Here is a 17,600-nt window from a genome sequence, read left to right on the forward strand (position 1 = left end):
CGCAAATGAGCCGCGTCACCTGCGCGACTATTTGACTTCAAATTTGTGGAACGTCAAGGGCGACAAGACTAATGGATGGCAAACATTTATTTAGAAAAATACAAACGATCACACTTACTTTACAGAAGCCCCCCACCCCCAGCCCCCAGCCCTCATTTGAACGCATCAAAACGCCGCGCCGCACGCTAGCTGTCGTCATTGTCATCGTCCATGCGAGTGGCGCATATTCTGGCAAATCTTTCCGTCTGTCTCTTCCTGGAAGTGGGTGACATGTCGGGGCAGCGTCGGGAACCCCTGCGAGGAATGTGAGGCGGAGTCCCGCCGTGCTCCTGTCAACAGGCCAAAAAAAGAACATGTCCACTTCTATTTTTGGGATACAAAAAAATTGGATCCACTGATCCAGTTTCAGGTTTAGTTCAAACGTGAAAATTGTTATTTAAATCGCGCATTACTTCAAAAACAACAATGGCTACTCTCCTTCGGGCATAAAATAACCATCCATCACCCAATAGCTGCTTATCCCCAGCGGGGTCGCTGGCTTGCTGGTGCCTATCACAGTCTATGGGCAGGAGGTGGGGGACACCCTCAGCTGCGGTTAAGAGCGAGAGAGGGGGTGTTTTGCTCTTCGTGGAGCAGGGGGGGGGGGGGGGGGGGGGGGGGGGTTCTAAATAGTTGAACACGATCTAAAAGCGGAACCCCTGCTTTGACGGCATTGTGGCCTCAGGTCACCATTACTGGGGTAGAGACGAGAAATCTACAGGTTGGATCACTTCACGGGTGACCGAATCGGCACCCATTTTTGCACGCTACCTTCTGTACACCTTTTGGCCACGTAGCTCAGATTAAACGCAACAAAATTCATTTCACACTCACAGTGTCGCTGGTTGAATTGGAGAAGGAGGGCGCCAAGCGTAGCACTCTCAGCGAGGCCTCCAGCTGCTGAGACGGCAGGAAAAAGTTGGGAAGGGCTCTTCTGAGTCAAAAGTTAAACAAAAAAAAGAAACACCAGATGGAGTCGGACATGAACAAACGGCGAGACAAAAACGTTCCCTACTCAGGCCCGGCTCCATTAAACAGGGTACTGTATACCAGGGGTGTCCAAACTTTGGCCCGCGGACCATCAGCGTGCTTTTCTTAGAGTCGATATTTGAGCCGGCGACTCAACGGTCTTGCCCTGGCTCACTTGCTGGAGCGAGTTGCCCACCAATGCAAGGTGCAACAAATATGTAATTTATGGATATAAACACAGAGTTTACAAAAGATGAGCAGTAGAACAAATACTCCACAATCCGGTCAAGGTAGGTACTATAGATAGATGTGCTGAAAAGTAGCAAGGAAGGATACACTTGCTCCTCTGGCGCCGGGTCGTCGCTGTCATCGCTCTGAGAGACGGACGCTTCTTCCGATGACTTCTCAAAGCAGTCGCCTCGGGGACCCCGAGCGTCGATTTCCCATTCCCCGTCGCATTTTGTCGGACTCTCGTTCCGAGCGTCCCGGCTGTGCCGATCCGACAGGACGCTATTCCACCGACCGCTCCGATCGGCGCAAACGGACATCTCATTCAAACGTTTGGGCTCCACGACCACTTCTTCGTAATCCTCTTCCTCACTGCTGCCCCGCGATTTACATTCTTCGCGGTTATCAGAGGCTCCGGCGTCCTCGTCTTCCCCGCCGCCTTCTGCCTCAGACTGAGATGTTGTAGATGGGGACCTGTGAGAAGAAGCAGCACGTGGGTCGGGGATCAGGTCGGCCTGGTTGACTTTGGCTGATCCGGCGGCGAGGATGGAGGAAACGGCTTCCAGGCGTTGACCTTCAATTCAAAAAGAAAATGAAAATGTCAGGGAGACCAATCAGTCCCTCCCCAGAACCAATACACATACTGATTATCAGTAGCCAAAGACGTCAATAACCAATATTTGGAGTCAATATTTTTCTTAAGTAAAAGGGATATATCAATGTTAATAGTTTGAAATTTAAATAAAGCAAACTTCAACACGTTATTTAAAATTCAAGCATATTTTTATCAATCAGCTTTTCAGACCTGAGTTAAAGGTCAGAGTTAAAGATCCGCTGACTCCAGTCGGAAAGGACGACTAGTGCTCAATCGAGGCTCACCATCGGGGACATCGCCAGGCGACCGCTGCTGCTGCTGTCGCGAGTCTCTTTGGGCTCGCTTCTGCTCGTCTGCTTCTGCGGCAGGCGGGAAGGCCGGCGGCGCTATCTTGCTGCTGAAGTATCTCTGGATGTTGTCCTGCTCGCTTACTATCTTCCTGTGGGTCCAGACGCTGGGTTTAATTTCACCTCTTGGGGGAAATGAGGAGTGTGGCTGCACAACATATCCTTTGCACATACAGTAGTATTATGTGAGCAGCAGAGACACGCGTTGCGATTAAAAGAGTAGAATTGATTGTGTAAATGATAAGAGCGTTGCAGGATGAAAAAAGCAACAACACCATCATCATCTTCTTCTTCTCCACTACAGTGCAGGCCAAGAGAAAACAAAATGCTAAGCTACCTGATAGTAGAGAAGATCAGCGAGCTGGAGGAGGCGACATTGCCATCACTGCTGCAGTCGCAGAGCGAGCGAACGCCGGCTTGTTCCTGAAGGCTCTGATGATGAAGCCGCACCTTTTGCATGTGCTCGTGGTGGCGCTCGTTCTCATTGGGCGCGGAGCTAGTCAAAGGAATGGCAACTAGTGCTTCACATAATCCCCAGTGCATTTGTTGATTGTATATGCATATTATTTACATGGATTATTTACAAATAAGGAACGATATTTGATGAACAACACTGAACTTCACTTTGAACAAGTAATTTCACAGAAATTCCTATTTGAGAGAACCGTATAGAAAAGAAAGCAAAAATATTGCATGTTTTTGTCTTTTTTTGTTCTTTCACACGCTATGCCATGGCAATAACAAACGCTTTATTATGTTGTTGCGATCCGCCGGATGCATCTTTGATGTGAAATGCCAAGACGATGTGCAAATGTAAATACCCAAATGCAACAGTACAAACATTTTGGGAAGGAGGTGGTCCATTTGGTCGGGTGAAGTGATGCGCTGCTCGGGGTATCGACTGATTTGAGAGGGGAAGTTGCTGTAGGTGGTTGCGGTCTGGTAACTGCGAGGCGCAACCAGGGATGAAGCCTGTGAAGAGAACACATGAATTACAGTGGCTTACGAGGAAGCTCTTTAGCCTTTTCGAACCAGACTCAAGTAGCTGCTATCAAGTACTTTCCACTTCATAATAAATGCATTTTTCACCGAGTGACATCAAGTATCGATTATTGCTGGCTAAAAGGAAACATTTGAATAAGCCTGCTTTGTTCATAAGTGATCGATAGAAACAGCTCACTTTAGTCATTGACATCTGCCGCCTTTGAAAAAAGTCATCTGACAGGTGGTGTCACCAGCCTATACTTGCGTGCTGGAAGCCGCATTAATACAGTTGCTCGCTGCTACTAACCGCTAAAGATGGAACCGCCATAACAGGCGCCGTATAATGCAACGTCACTGTAATCCTAAATTGTTGTTGTTGTTGTTTTTTTTTTTAAAGCATCCTTAATTAGCATTAGTAGTCTTACCTCGGCATCCGCGACGGCTTTCCTCTGCCCGCGGAGGTCTTGTACCCACTTGAGCGGCTTGACGGTAATTTTGAGCTGACCGTGGCAGTGGCCGCTGAAGTCGCTAACGTTGTACCAGCCGCACAGCGACTGCAGGCCGCACAGCAATGGGGTGAGGTCCACGGAGGCCACGCCCAGCACTTGGTCCGCTCGGTCGGCGCCTTTGTGCCACACTTTGAAAACCAAGCTCTGCTGTGGGTCAAGTAGGAGCTCCTTGGAAAGCCTGACCAATCAAATATAAAAGCAGGGTAATGCGGCCCTGCTGTGACGATTACGGGGTCACTTGAAAATGACATCCACCTGCAGTCGCGCTGATGCTCCCACACGGGGCAGTTTGTGTCGGCCACCGCGGACGTGGAGACGGGCTCCGCTGAGTCGGCGGCGATGTACGAGACGTAGCAGCGCAGCGTCCCTTCGCCACTGTCGGACACCGGGGAGCCTACAAGAGAGGCCTCATCATTCAAGCGTAACGCAATCAAACTATCATGTTAAAAGGGATGAAAAGACAGTGGCTCCTTGACTTAAGAGTTTCTTGTAATGTGCTGAAAGATATAACAGAACTGTATTGAAGACATATACGGTAACAACACAATGAAACTGAATACCCTGGCTTTATAAAGCTGAAAGTCACTAAAACAAATGCTCCGACGTTGTATAAAAACAAACTCTGGACACTTACACTCTTGTAACTGACCACGTAAAATATGACCAAGTAAAATATTGTATTTTCTGTGTAATGCCTCACACTTACCGCGTTACATTAAAACGTAATGCATCAGAGTAATTAGATTGCTTTTGTAATGCATTACTCCTACTCACCATTTAGACTGAGGTTCTTGGCCATGTGCACAGCAAGCATGACCGGGAAGGATTCGTCATCGCTCATTACGGTGGGTGGTTGCGTCAAGACAACATCTTGAGCAGCGCCTTGGTTTTCCGTCGTTTGAGGCGGCGGGAGAGGAGGCGTGCACGTAGGCGCCCGCGCTTCCTCCACTAAAGTCTCGTCCTGGCTGTCGGACTCGGCCGTGTGGTTTTCAGCGGTGAACTGAGCGCAGCCGGCGCTCAGGCAGATGTGCACTCGCAGAGCTGCGCCCTGCAGGTCTGCCGCCGAGCGCCTGAACAGCGGATACACGCCTAACAAATGGAAACAAATATCGATCTGACTGTGCAAAAACAAACGCTAAAGGCAGAGGACATTTTCCTACTACTGAAATGACTGTCTCACCAAAGGCGTCATTTTCCAAGGTTTTCTAATAGTCCAGCCATTTTTTTAACTAACCTGGCCTTATTATCACACAACTTGAGCTGACTTTCAAAGGCTCATATAAATATATTTCTACTTTGAGAGGCCCATAAAATGGTCAAATATATGTCAACTTTTAATGCCTCGTTCTGTGTCATCAACCTATTCATACTTGTGTGTGTGTATAATATAAAAACATACATACCAAGGCTAGAAAAGTGTGCGTTTCTAAGAATTTTCATTTTGGGGGGAAAAAAAACAGCTATTTAAAAAAACAAATAAACAAAAAAAACAGTAACAATCAATACTTAAAGAGAAAGATTCCTCACTTGCTTGCTGATCATTTCTTACCGCTGAGAGTCAACTTCTGCCGGTGAGCTTTGGCGAGCGAGGACATATCGACGAAGGCGGAGCCCAGCAGGCGGTCCGTGTCCCGGGGCCTCTGGCTTTTGTCTTTCTGGAAAGCCACCCACACCTGTATCTCCAACCGCTCCTCTCGAAGGTACCACATGAGCGGCTGGGAGCTCATCAGCTCCACGGCGCGACTCCCCTGGAAGGTGACGGTGGCCCGGCCGCACCCGCTCTCGTCCTCCAGGTCAGCGACGCACGGATGCTTCATGTGCGAGCAGAACGCCTCGAGCTCGTAGAACTTGTAACGGAGGTAACAGTAGGTGGAGCGCTCCAGGGCTGCGTTGCCCGGCAGGAGCAGGCAGCGGAGCGGTAACCAGGCTCTGGGCATGGACAAGGTCAGGCATAACTTCCTTGCGCTCTGCTCCCAGGCGCCCAGGGCGTCACAGTCCACCCGGTCCTGGGTCGGATCCCAGCCCAAATCCTGAGCGGCCTGAATGAGCCGCTCGCGCTCAGAGTGGTGGGCGAAGCCCAGCGAGATCTCCAAGCCTCCGACTAACGTGTGCTGACTGTGAGAGGGCGCGGAGAGGCCGAACCAGCCGGAAATACCTAAACAAACGGTGCTAATTTTCTATGATTTTGTTCATTGAATGTATTTAGCTAACAATTACCAGAAAGAGAAGCACACCTGTTGTTTTTCGGAGGAGGTCTGCCAGCGGGAATTTCACTGTGCCCAACATCACATCCAGAGGCTTAGATGTAACGCCTGAACAGAAAAAGACCAAGTCAGTCCATTTATAGTGGCACAGAATGAGAAACAGCATTTGCACTCGTATGTCTCCCCCAAGCCTTAAGGGCAGCAATGGCTTTTGTAAACTAGGGTAAACCCAAATGAATGAATGAGGAGCGGAAAAGATGTGCAGTAGACCGGAAAGAGATCTGATATGGTGCAGGTTCCCGTCCGCTCTCCTCATGAGAAAAAGCTAGTTGTCTTCCTTCTGGTTTGTTGTTTATTAAATGTTCTAGGTTGCCTGAACCTAACAAACAAGAAGAAAAACTGTCATAAAGAATGAGTTGGATGAGTGGCAGTAAACCTTTGCGGCTGTCTTTATTCCAGACGGTGAAGACGGCCCAAGCTTGCGCCAGCTGCTCGGCCAGACTGCAGGTTTCGCCGCCGCTCTTGCGGACGAGCGTGTCGGCGCGCACCTCGGCACGGTGCTCAAACTCGGGGCAGAAGTTCCTGGCGACCACGCGGGTGCACGTGGGCTCGTCGTCGGGCAAGAAGGACAAGTGGACGCTCACGTAAGAGTTGACGCCCACGGTGGCAAAGTAGTCCATCCTTTTGTCTTGCTGGGCTACGACTCTGCAACAACAAAAAGCGGAATAAGCTTGGGGTTGGCTTTGGGTAACGTGGGGATGAGGGCTTGTACCTGGCGGCTGCCTGCAAACCGCACGCCCTGTGCACTTGAACCACAAGGGTGACAAGACAAGAGGCGGCTCCTCGGGTACCGGGCACATCCGCTCTCACTGGCCTGGACTTGTAGCGAATGCACACATCCAGGAGGCCTGATACACAAAATACACAAGGGTCACATTTCAATCCAAGTCCTGTCATCAATAGCAAAAACCTAACGGTGACCCTAGCACAAAGAAAACGAGTCTCAGTGACTCGCATATGAAAAACGAGACGTTGGAATCAAAAAAGAGAACGGTCTCCGCTTATCAAAGATATATCAACCATTGCTCTACGTCTGTTTTGCTATACTTTGAGATAGAAAGGACTTGGGTTGAGCGGACAGACCGGAGGGTAGAGGCTGATGAGCCGCAAGGCCATCCACTCTTGGAAGCAAGGGTAGCGAAAATGTCCGGGCCTCGTCGGGATGCCATCCCTGCATGGTGACCATTGCGCAAAGCTTGGACAAGGGGAGGATTCCTTTGGCCACCAGCAGGTCTCGTACATTGGGATAATAATATCTGCGGGAACGTAAGCAAATCGACTGGTGTTGCGGTTTCTTTCTGGATTGACGGCTACATACCTGCACCACACTTCAAAATGGATGCCCCCGCCACCACTTAGACCTTGGCAAGAAAAAGAGCTGAGGAGCAGCTTCTGAACGGGAACGCCTTCAGGAACCAAGAGGGCGTGCGTCTCCATGTGGCCAAACACCGGGTCGGGCACACACAGAGTGCTGGTGGTACGAAAAGGCTTCAGGTTCGTGTCTGGCGAGGGAAGCAGCAGTAGAAAAAAAGGGTAAAATGACCGTAAAATCTTTGAACATTAAGATTTGCTCGAAGGGCTTAATCAACCCAATAATGTTCTTTTCGATATTAGGCAATATGCAGAAGCATTCTGATTAATATTGTATTTGCGCAATTTTCAACGAGGTAGCAAAATCCATCTGTTTTTATGTACGGCACGTCCAGGGACGGCCATCTTGCCATGTGCTATCGAATGACATTTGCTTAAGCCTCCGGTAACGGACCAATCCGATTGAGCTCGGTAAACCGGTGTGGCGTGATTGGTGGTTATCTGAACCCCGAGCGACTGTGATGTCCCTTTCAGGCGCCAGTGTCAGTATCACTAGCTCATAAGGTGGTGAAAAATAGGTGAATTTTGCTGCGTCATTCCTAACTCCACAAACACAAAATGACTGCATTTTTCGAAATATAAGCTGCACCGGTATATAAGACGCAGCTGCAGAAATTGAGCAAAAAACAATTTTTATACATCATTTTCACATTTTTAACACAAAACTACTACAAAATCTACGTTTGAGCACAGCTGTCGTTTCAGTTCAATTTCATAGTTTCTCTATAAATTGGCCTGTTTTTTGAACAGATACACACATTTGCTTTACTGGCGGCTTGTCTACTGGTGTTTAGAAAAAAAAGTGTACACATATAAATATACATATAAATAAAAGTGCTTACTATATTGATGGAGGGCGCTGTCCACGTCAGCAATTTCTTGACACGGGAAAGTGTACTGAATGTAACAGTCGGCCTCTCCCCACACTGTCGACTGCGGCGGGTTCAGGCCCCTCACCTTTTCCAACCCGATCGTGAACACGTGCTCGGTCATCGCTCGTGCCTGTCACGTGATTGCAAAAAGTGGAAGCGAGTAAATAGACACGGAAAAATAAATACATTGGGGAGATAGACGCGATTGAAATTCAGACAGTTATTTTCATGTATCGTCCTAACCGAGAGATTTCACTTGATTATTTGTGAAAGTCAATTGGGTAGAGCGTGCCCTACGAATGAACGTGCCCTGCACGTTTGTGGCTCCGCACGACCAAATTTGCAGTCTTTTTCTTATTTCGCAAACGCGATGTAAAGCACGCAGGGAATTAGCCACCTTGGCGGGCGCGGCGGGCTGGCGGTCGAGCAGGTGAGGCGGTCTGAGGGTCGGGCGTCCCGGGGAATGGCACTCCTCGTCCCTGGCGCGCTGCAGGGCCAGCACCTGCTCGCACAGGCCCATCGCCAGCGTCACCCTGACGCTTCCTCTGCAGCCGCCCGAAAACACGTCCACCACTGGCATGTAGCAGTCCACCCCTAAAACGGGGTACTGCGCCTGCAGAAGGAGGTGGGCGATCTTTGGATCCCTGTCGTAAAAAAGGGAAGTCAATCACGCTTGAGCTTTTTAATAGCCACTGAGCAGTGTAAAAACGGGCGCAGATACCGAGTCGTGACAAAGTATAAGACGCTCATAGCTAGAATCTCTACACTTGCCTGTAGGACATGTAGAACTGGTGTAGAGGCAGCTTAACGAGGCCGAGCAGTCTCTCGTGGCTGGAGCCGCCCATCTTCTGCCAAACCTCAATCACCATCACGTTGTTCCTCATCCGCTCCAGCAAGCGTGCGGTCAAAGTCACGGGGGTGACCTGCAGCAGCAAGCGGTGCCAAACACAAGTTCAAAAACTGAGCTCCTGTACGTAAAGCTCAGGGGGAAAGGTCACGTCACGTATTTCGGTATTTACAGAGCTGTGACATTACAGAAGCTGTGCCAACAGCTGCGCCATGTAGTATTCTGTGCGGCGTATTTGAAAATGTTGAGTGTCTCGATGGCGCAGTTGTCAAACTCGAGGCCCAAATCAAATTTGTTTGACTTCACAGACATTCCTCTGACTGTAACTTCAATGTGGCCCAGGGTAAAAATGAGTTTGACGCCCCGCTCTATGGTGTAGCCTTCTTTCCAGCGATTATAAAAACATAGTAAAAGTAACTACACCTGCAAAACTTCATTTGGTTCTGAATCACTCAAAACGCATCAATAAAACCTAGTCATTAATCAAATTACGGTGGACCCCCATCTTTACTCCCCGAGAGCTTTGTAAGGTCAGACGTTTCAGCTTTTATTTTGTGGACGTTTTCTTATTTCACACAGCATAGAGTTCTTGCCTAAAACAAGCAGACTTCATGCACCGTTCCATCTTAATTTCCGTCATTTCCATGGAGAGTTCCCCATTTGGAATCTTTGCATCTTGAAATGCCCAGAAAATGAAGCCGCACCATACCTGGACAAAATGGAAGGTAGGGTTGGCGCTTCCCCAGCTGACCGTAGACCTGGCCACCTCGTCGCACCAGAAGAGCTTACAGTTCAAGTACACGTTGAGGGCCTGCGCCGGGCCACTGCTGAAGTTCTTGCCGTCTGGCACCATCAGCAATGTGTGCAACAAGACCTCAGGGTCTTCCTCCGCCGGACGTTGAGACGTGCACGCCGCCGGTTCTGCGAGATGAGTCCAAGGCGGGGCCTCTACGGAGTGCTGAATGGGATCGTTGGGCTCCAAGTCTTCTGAGACGCGAGCGGCGTGGCCCTCCTGACAAAAGTCCACGCATTGCGAAGTGACGCAGGACTCTCTGGGAGGACTGTGTGTGGAGCGTGATGACGAGGCTTCTCTTTTTTCAGACGCTTCACAGGCTCTCTTATTGGTCGAAAGCTCAAGCAGCACCTAAAAAAGCAATGGTCAGAAACACATTTTCTTCACAAACACAAGTCGATCCAACATGTGGTATTTTTACCCTGAGAAGACAGAGTTCCTGCACAGAGCCCCCCACAGCATGCACCGGCAGCATGAGCGACTGGCTGAGGTGCTGGCTCTGCAGCAGACTTTGCAGCGGATGAGTGGCTTCTCCAATGACAACGGCCTGCAAGCAAAAAGAATCACTTTTGTTTTATTGAATAAGCTACAGGTCACGTAGCACCTATACTGCAAATCCAACCAATACCATATAGAATATTTTATTTGTTGTAAAAATTAAAAAAATTCCCAAATACCAAAAAATGTCCAGTCTTTTTTTTCTCTACAAATCTCATCATTTTTCCCCCCTAGAGATCTGTATTTTGCTGTATCTATGAAGTTCTTACTACGTCCCTTGAACAGCATTATCAATATTATTGACATTATTATTACTTTTAGTATGAGTATTAAAAATATTATCAACATTGTGTTGTCACACACTCACTTTCTTTTGGTCATTCTTTCGGGCGTAAATTCGAAAAAGAAGATGGGTTGACCACCAGACTTCCATCGTGGTTTTGCTGAAGTGGATGGGGAACACTGAGAGATGATGGAAGTTCACCACTGCAGAAGACACAAATTGAAGCCAAAAATAGAAAACGGAGAAAAAAGAAAGAAAAAAAAAAAAACACAGACAAGCACCGAAAAGCTCGATTTACCTCCTTCTGTGACGTTCCTGGAAACAGCTCTGCTCAACTCCATGCCTGGCACCACACTTCGTCCATGTCGACTGGAGGGGGAAGTCTTGGGGAAGGTGTACTCCACAAAATAGGTGCTGAAAGAACAGAACTCCTCATTTTTCACCCATAAGATTCAACGGTAGTCAACTTAAAAACTGCAATACGGTGAGAAATAGGGAGAATAATTTGTGTTTTTCAGGACGGCTGTTAAATGGTGTTTCTATTATTTCTAATAGGAGAAATCCATTACTTGCATAAGTAACCTTTTGTTCCATGAAAAGAACAAATTCTTCAATTAATAAATAAGCCATTATGCGGAGAGACGACCCTGGTCAGGGTCACATTCACATGCATGAAAATTCTGGGGGGGGGGGTCAAGGTCAAGCCCTATTACCGGTCACCTACCACTTTTTTCTGCGTAACAGGGCAGGGGATTTGCTGGTGGTTTTCCCGGGCGGGGAGCTCTCGCATCCCGCGGGCACACTCATGGAGTCGACGCTCACTTTGGCCCATCGCATCAAACTCAGAAAGGTCAGCTGCTCCTGACTCAGAGGAATGTCCACAGTCGTCAGGGCACCTTGAAGCTCTGAGACGGGACTAGACAAAAAAATGCAACAATGTGGATGGCAGAAATATTGAGTTCAAAGACATTTTTTTTTGCCTTTGGCCTCACTTGTGGCTCGTCTTGGACGGAGGTTGTCTCAACTCTTTCTCTGTCCCAGATGAGCTCTTGTTCTGCCCTTGGATGTCACCCGTCGTCTCATCCGGCCTCAAATCTGATGTCTGAAACACAAACGTGTGTTACAAGGGTGACATTGGTCTGATGTGATTGTTACAGGTGGCAACTACTGACGGGGGTTTTGTAGAAGAGATTTTCTAGCAAGCTGTCATCATACTGCGGGTCGCCAACTTCACTGTCTCCACTCACGCTGCTGTGACTGGAAATAGACTGGAGGAGGGAGCCCTCGCCATGCCACACAGGCGGCGGGGACGTCTTCAACCTGAACGCCAAGCACACACTTAGTCACTGCCTTTCATAATGGTTATTAGCAATTTCAAAACGCTCACGGGGTGACGACCTGCGCTGACTCTCATTTGAAGCCATTTGTGAAGAGATTTTCTTTGGGCTGTATAATGCTCCGCAAAAGGTTTTTTTTCCCCTCCAATACACACACGCACAAAAAAAAGATCTTTCTCCAGAACCATCCATCCTTCCATCCTATCCCAGGTGGCTTCAGGCAGTAGGCGGGCGACACCCTCAACTGGTTGCCAGCCAATTGCAGGGCATGCAGAGACGAACAACGCATTCATCGGGCCAATCACACCGAATCGAAGGATAATTCAGTATGTCCAATACACCCGTCATGCATGTTTTTGGAGAGGCCGGAGAGAACCCACGCGAGAACATGCAAACTCCTGACAGGAAGGCCGGAGCCAGCCGGATTTGAACTCGGGGTTCCTGAACGCTGAGGCGGACATGCTAACCACTCCTCCCTCCCCTGAACCAATCATCCAATTTTCTAAATTCTTGGTGGGTTCATGAGTTCGGATGTCACATTTGGGAAATCACATCAGTATTCAAAAGATTTGGAATGGTTATTCAAAAGAGTCGGAATTATATTAAAAGTTCACTGAGGCAATATTCAGTTTTGTAAATTGCAATTTTATTCCTGTTAATGTCAATTCATGAGGCAATCTCAGCCCCAAATAAAGGCCTGAAAAGCACTCGGAGGGTAAGTGCACGTACCGGCCGAGGAGGAGATCCACAGCTCTGTGGTCCATATCAGGAGAACAACCAAGGCCGCAGTCTCCGCAGGCATCGTCGTCACCTGCGTGCTTGACATCCGAATCGGTGTGCGCGCAGTTCTCCGGGATCACTTTGGGGGGCCTGAAGTCATAAGCGGTCAAGGAAAGGCCTTGATTTGAGGCTGCAGCCACAGCAGGCCTTGAGAAATGTGCTCAAGTTGCTCAAATTGTTGGTGGGAAGTGTGGTTGAAATGAATAAAGATGAAAAGTGGTAGACCACAGTCAGCGTCACTGCAAAAAACGATTATCTCGTATGTGGGCAAACCGGCATATTAATAAACTAGAAAAATGCATCCCACACTGTTACAACTAAGGTAGACATGAAGGGTTGTGATAAAATATTACATTCCATTCGTGTTGGCGCGAGCGCTGGTGTCTCATATTATATGCCGACGACGTAGCCTTTCGTATCTTGAATTTTCTCTCGTTATGCTAATATATTCTAAATATGAAATTGACAGATTTCATTCATGGAAAGCCCCCACCAGTTCATTTTTTATTTCTTTTAGTCAGGCTGACTCAGCCTTTACCTCTCCACAAATAATGGCGGTACTTAATTCAAGTCAAGTCATATTTAATGTTTGTGGTGTGTGGAAGGAGTGAAGATATGCAAATGCTCTGGCCTTGGGCCTGGCTCACTCACATGGGAGGTGGTCTGGCATTGTCCCTCTGCAGAGGGAGTTGGAGGTCCTTGAGCACCGGGTGGCCGGTATCAGTGTTGCTCTTCAACGCCGACGCAACCATAGCGTCACGAAGCTTGTTGCCGCGCTCCAAAATGACTGAGGCAGAACAAAAAAAAAAAGGGTTAAAATGGTGAGACCGCCACCAAATAGGACTAGGGTTCTACTGTTCTGGTCGAAGGATTACTTTTCACCTCCCCAAACAAATTTTCGCAAATAACATTTTTTTTCTCCTCTTGTTATCGTCAAATGCGTTTGAATGCGTGGCCCTAAACGTTCCTGGTGTATTTTGTTTGAACCGTGGCATTTGTGGCGTACCTGACAAGATGTCATTTCTGGGTCCATCCACAGAGAGTTCAGCATTTTCTGACAACTTCAACTTCTCCGTCTGCGTGCTTTGAGAATACGAGCGCTCGTTCACACATTCTTCTTTTTCTGGTGCGGGTGGGACAATCGTGCTTGACAAACCTGAAGGCGTCTCCACCGCTACCCTCGTGTGATTTGTTGCCGTCGGGAGGTTCATCAAAGGTGGCCAGCGAAGCCACCTGAGCCACGTTGCTGCTGAAGTCAGTGGCGGGAGCGGAGAAGCTGCGCTTGCGCCGCGCGCCGGCCACAGGCTCCAGATGGAGCGAAACCTGCAGCGCGGGCATCGTTGAGGTTCGTCAGAATGGAAGAAACGCAGACCGTCACCCGCTTACCAGCAACGACTCCACAAAGGTCAAAAGCGCCGCCATCGTCTCACCTCCAAGTGGCCGAGCTTCTTGGAGGTGGGTGACACCAGGGTGTGACATCCGGTGATGGGCTGAGACTGGGAGAGACGGCAGATCTCCCTCACTTGAGCTCGCGCCACGGGAAGGTGATCTCGCTCGCTCAAAACCTCCAGCACCAAGTTGCCCATATCTGTTGAAAAGCCGGCAAATGGGTCATCTGTCAGGGCCGGGCCCCTGAAATTAAAAACACCAACAAGCTCTCTTTGAGCTGAGTCAATCAGAGGTCTCCAACCCTGAGTTTACCACCTGTGGCGCGGTAGTTTTGAGCATAAAGCTTTGTTGACTGCGGGCCGCATGAAATTTGGCCCCCGGGCCTTGAGGTTAACACCTGTGGCTTAGTAGTTTTGAAATCAAAAGTAAAGTAAAAGATTTTGTTGATTTAGTGTTGAGGTTTCTGTAACAAAACAAACCAAAAATTAGACTTTAGAAGTTAAAATTTTGAAACTCGGTCAAGTGACGTTGCAGGCCTGATTTGGCCCCAGGCCTTGAGTTTGACACCCAGTCCTCCACCGAGCCGCGCAAAATAACACATACATTTAAAAATGAATGAATTAAATGAAATTAAAAAAAAAAAAAAAAAAAACAACTACCGGGCATAAATCGTACGGCCGGCCGCGGCTTACCCGCCAGATAGGAGGTGAGCTGCTTGGGGCCGCAGCGCACGGGGAAGCGCGCCGTGGTTTTGGGGCTCCCGCGCCAGGGCTGCGCATCATCCCGGGGGCTGAAGTGCGTGCCGTCCGACGACTCCCCCCACCAGCGTAGACGCACCCGGGTCGCCGGGGGAGGCCTGGCCACGCTCCAGCGCAGGCGACTCACCGTCACCCGCAGGAAGCAGCGCAGCTCACCTTCCACGAGGGGCGGCAGGCTGGTGGAAGCACAAACCTCGCACGGGGCTGCAAAACAGCAACTATCAGCAGATGCCCAGACTTTTGCCACTGACCATCACAAACAGAAAAATACAAACACAATTCCGGGAACTTGTTGAGAACATAAATAAGAACAGAAGACAATGATATTCAAACACTTTAAGACTTATACTCAATTCAAAACAAAGACAAGATATTTTAAGTACAAACGGTCATTTTCATGATAGAAGATGTGCCCTTATACATGTTTATATTTGAGTAATATTGTTATCCCTTTTTTCAAGCTAGATTGATTGATCATTGATTGATCTTTTCAGTTCCGTTTATTAGTTGTTCCATGAATTGACACATTTCACAGATGGCTTTACTTGTCGTCATTCTCTTTTTGTTTTGAAAAGTGTGTATCGTACGGAAGTTGCTGTTTATTTCCAATGTGCAAAGGGGTGATATGGATGCGAGTACGCCCTTCCTAAATGCTGCGGATGCCACAATTTGAAAGCGATCACACCATTGAATCTGTCATTTTTGGCGAATTTGTAGTTGCGCACATCACTCGGCGAAGACGTCAATATTGCTTTTTTTTTTTTTTTAAATATATCTAGTAAGTTCAAAGGTGTCTTGCCTTTACGACGACGTTCTCTGTTAGAACGATGCCACTGCAGTATTATAGTACTAGCGACAACAAAGAAAAAGTGAAAAGCGTATTATTGACATCAATGCGATGTATTGAGCAGCCGCTAGCCTGACAGCTACTTGCAAACTTAGCTAGCTAAGCGGCTAACAACAAACACTATTACCTTTCTGCTTGGTGCCCCCGGCGGCTTTGACGGAGCCCTGTCTTCGGCTCTTCATGACACCACTCGAGGAACGCAACGAGCAAAAGCGGCCGACGAGGAGACGACACCGACGTTGGAGTTCGGAAGCATGTTGTAAATAGTCAGTCGTTGAAAATGCCAAACACATTCACAACTCAACTCAGTTGTGTCCAAGTGTTGAGCTCAACTTCAATCCCGCCTCTGCTGCCGCTCACTGGGGCACGACGGGAAACGTAGTTTCACCACCGTCGGGGTCAGGCAGACGTTTGGCTTTTGCGGATTTTTCCCCGGCGAAATTATTATTTTCAACTATTATTATTACCATTACTATCATTATGATTGTGTCCAGACTATTCGATCCGGGATTTAGTCGCCATAAAAGCGGCCCCACTTTCACGGGCCAGCACCAAAGCATGATGGGAAATAAAGTTCACAAACAGGGAGCTTTTTGCGCCAAAGCCAGCTGATGGCGACACTTGACTATTTAGTCGTTTTGCAAAGAAGTATGCGTATAAAATAAAATAAAATAAAATAAAATAAAATAAAATAAAATAAAATAAAATAAAATAAATATTCTGTTAAACTTCATCACCTCACCTTTACCAGTTCTCATTATTTATATGCTTTTAGTAGACTATACATCCATAGATGTTACACACAGTTTGTGTATATTGTTGTCTTGAATACAGTACAAAGAAAAATCCAACAACGACAAGAACAAACATGGCATCCTCCCCCCATGTAAAATCATTTCAAGATAACTAGACCTACCATTATATTGAAAACATACTGTTGGACATTAAACAACACATTTATGCAAGTTTAATAATGTATTCAATTTTTAAATGAAAAACGGTCTAAATCTTACACATTGTCCCTTTGATCTTAAGGATAATGTATGCACATTTTTTGTCACGCTCAAATGGTGCTTTTGTGGGCCATTTGTGGCCATTTAAGGCCGGTTTCTGGGAAATTGTGTCATGTTTGGGAATCTACTGATCTCTGTTGGCAGAAACAAGCACTGCAGTTGATTTGGAAAAGCCCTTTCCTTTGAATTGCTGAATTGAGGGCTGCCGTTGAAAGGATTCATGAAAAAAATCGTGAGAAATGCACGACAAAACATCGGGCTCTCAATATGTCGACATTGGCCATATTTCCAATTTTGGATGGCAGCAAATGAGCCCGACATGGGCTCAATTTGACACCTACAGGGTGAAGCGGCCTCCCGGTGTTTATTGGAAGCTTTTCCTTTGATATCACGCACCAAAAACATGAACAAGCTGGAGGCCGCACGCATAGTCTATTTCCAATGTCCGACAAGGACGATGTCATCTGCGCTAAGAGCTCCGCGGGTTGATGGTTAACCCGCAGAGAAGAGACACGGGCGGAACGCGGAGCGGTTAGAACCGCTTCGGGCTAGACGGCGACCCCTTTCCGGCCTGGGCCGACCTTGGGCCCGCCCAAAACGTGGTTACTCTTCTCCCAAAGCCGGCTAAGCCAAATTGCAACTTGTGTGTGGAAAATAAATATATTTCAAAAAACAAAGTACGGTACGTGACTACATGCGTTAAAATATACATAGATTTTAAAATGGTGTTGTAGTAAAAAAATCTGACATTTCGGAAAAAAAAAAAAAAAGAATAGAATAAAGAACCAGCCCTAATCTCCTAATGGTTTATGCATCAGAGCGGTACCCAAATTGATTGACTGTAAATTTCACTGAACTAGTATAATGACAATAAACA

General features: G+C 47.7%; 1 protein-coding gene across 2 annotated transcripts; it reads right to left on the reverse strand.

Annotated features, from left to right (window-relative positions):
- Positions 1–127: 127 nt before the first annotated feature.
- c2cd3 (C2 domain containing 3 centriole elongation regulator) lies at positions 128–16,067 on the reverse strand. Of its 2 annotated transcripts, none has more exons than XM_088426893.1 (32): positions 15,838–16,067; positions 14,798–15,067; positions 14,147–14,304; positions 13,873–14,039; positions 13,723–13,799; positions 13,368–13,503; positions 12,666–12,806; positions 11,772–11,919; positions 11,592–11,701; positions 11,324–11,515; positions 10,898–11,013; positions 10,684–10,802; positions 10,240–10,365; positions 9,735–10,169; positions 8,950–9,101; positions 8,576–8,822; positions 8,149–8,308; positions 7,254–7,437; positions 7,019–7,191; positions 6,648–6,783; positions 6,312–6,580; positions 5,906–5,983; positions 5,221–5,826; positions 4,446–4,760; positions 3,927–4,065; positions 3,588–3,849; positions 3,020–3,150; positions 2,516–2,674; positions 2,116–2,270; positions 1,345–1,810; positions 874–970; positions 128–329 (listed from the first exon to the last, which is right to left on the reverse strand). In XM_088426893.1, exons 1-32 carry the CDS (start codon positions 16,001–16,003, stop codon positions 186–188), a joined length of 6,234 nt encoding a protein of 2,077 aa, XP_088283019.1. In that variant the 5' UTR covers positions 16,004–16,067; the 3' UTR covers positions 128–185. The 2 variants fall into 2 exon arrangements, with proteins under 2 accessions (XP_088283019.1, XP_088283018.1); XM_088426892.1 differs by having other exon boundaries at positions 874–973; positions 15,838–16,066.
- Between the last annotated feature and the right edge of the window lie 1,533 nt (positions 16,068–17,600).

Source organism: Hippichthys cyanospilos, chromosome 11, assembly GCF_059441005.1.
Source record: "Hippichthys cyanospilos isolate Australia breed blue-spotted pipefish chromosome 11, RoL_Hcya_1.0, whole genome shotgun sequence".
Taxonomy (NCBI): domain Eukaryota; kingdom Metazoa; phylum Chordata; class Actinopteri; order Syngnathiformes; family Syngnathidae; genus Hippichthys; species Hippichthys cyanospilos.